The 438-nt window shown below is 30.6% G+C and overlaps 1 protein-coding gene across 1 annotated transcript in view; it reads right to left on the bottom strand.

Annotated features, from left to right (window-relative positions):
- Positions 1–3: 3 nt before the first annotated feature.
- The window catches only part of LOC119587457 (RNA exonuclease 5-like), a 6,064-nt gene continuing 5,629 nt past the window's right edge, over positions 4–438 (bottom strand). The window contains exon 5 of the mRNA XM_037936183.1: positions 4–95. Coding sequence (XP_037792111.1) covers positions 4–95 — 92 coding nt within the window. The remainder of the gene's footprint in view (positions 96–438) is intronic.

Below are 438 nucleotides of genomic sequence, written 5' to 3'. Positions count from 1 at the left end.
CTCCTAATTCTTTATACTTACAGATGATGCATCCTTATGTAATTGATTCATCACTGATATATAACCTGACTCACTGTAGAAAACGTAGGTCGTCACTGAAATTATTAACAAAAATGTACCTAAAGAGAGACATCCAGGAGAATACATCAGGTCATGACCCCAGTGAAGATGCTAAAGCCTCACTTGAACTTGTTCTGCACAAACTAAAATATGGTATGAATTATTATATTTATTGTAGCTTTTTCTAATTATTTTCATAAGAATTAATTTTTTTGCAAATATGGAAAAGTGTACCCTACTCAGTTCATAAAACTATATTTTCTTGTTGGTTCTCAATACTTGGGTTAATAAGTAGACAACTTTAGGTTTAAGAATTTGTGAAAAAATAATAAAACTTGTATAAGCTCTTTTCTTACTCAGTCAAATGACATCTCCCTA

Source organism: Penaeus monodon, chromosome 22 (assembly GCF_015228065.2).
Source record: "Penaeus monodon isolate SGIC_2016 chromosome 22, NSTDA_Pmon_1, whole genome shotgun sequence".
NCBI lineage: Eukaryota > Metazoa > Arthropoda > Malacostraca > Decapoda > Penaeidae > Penaeus > Penaeus monodon.
Note: the sequence above shows the minus strand (reverse complement) of the source record. Positions and strands in the feature narration are given on the sequence as shown.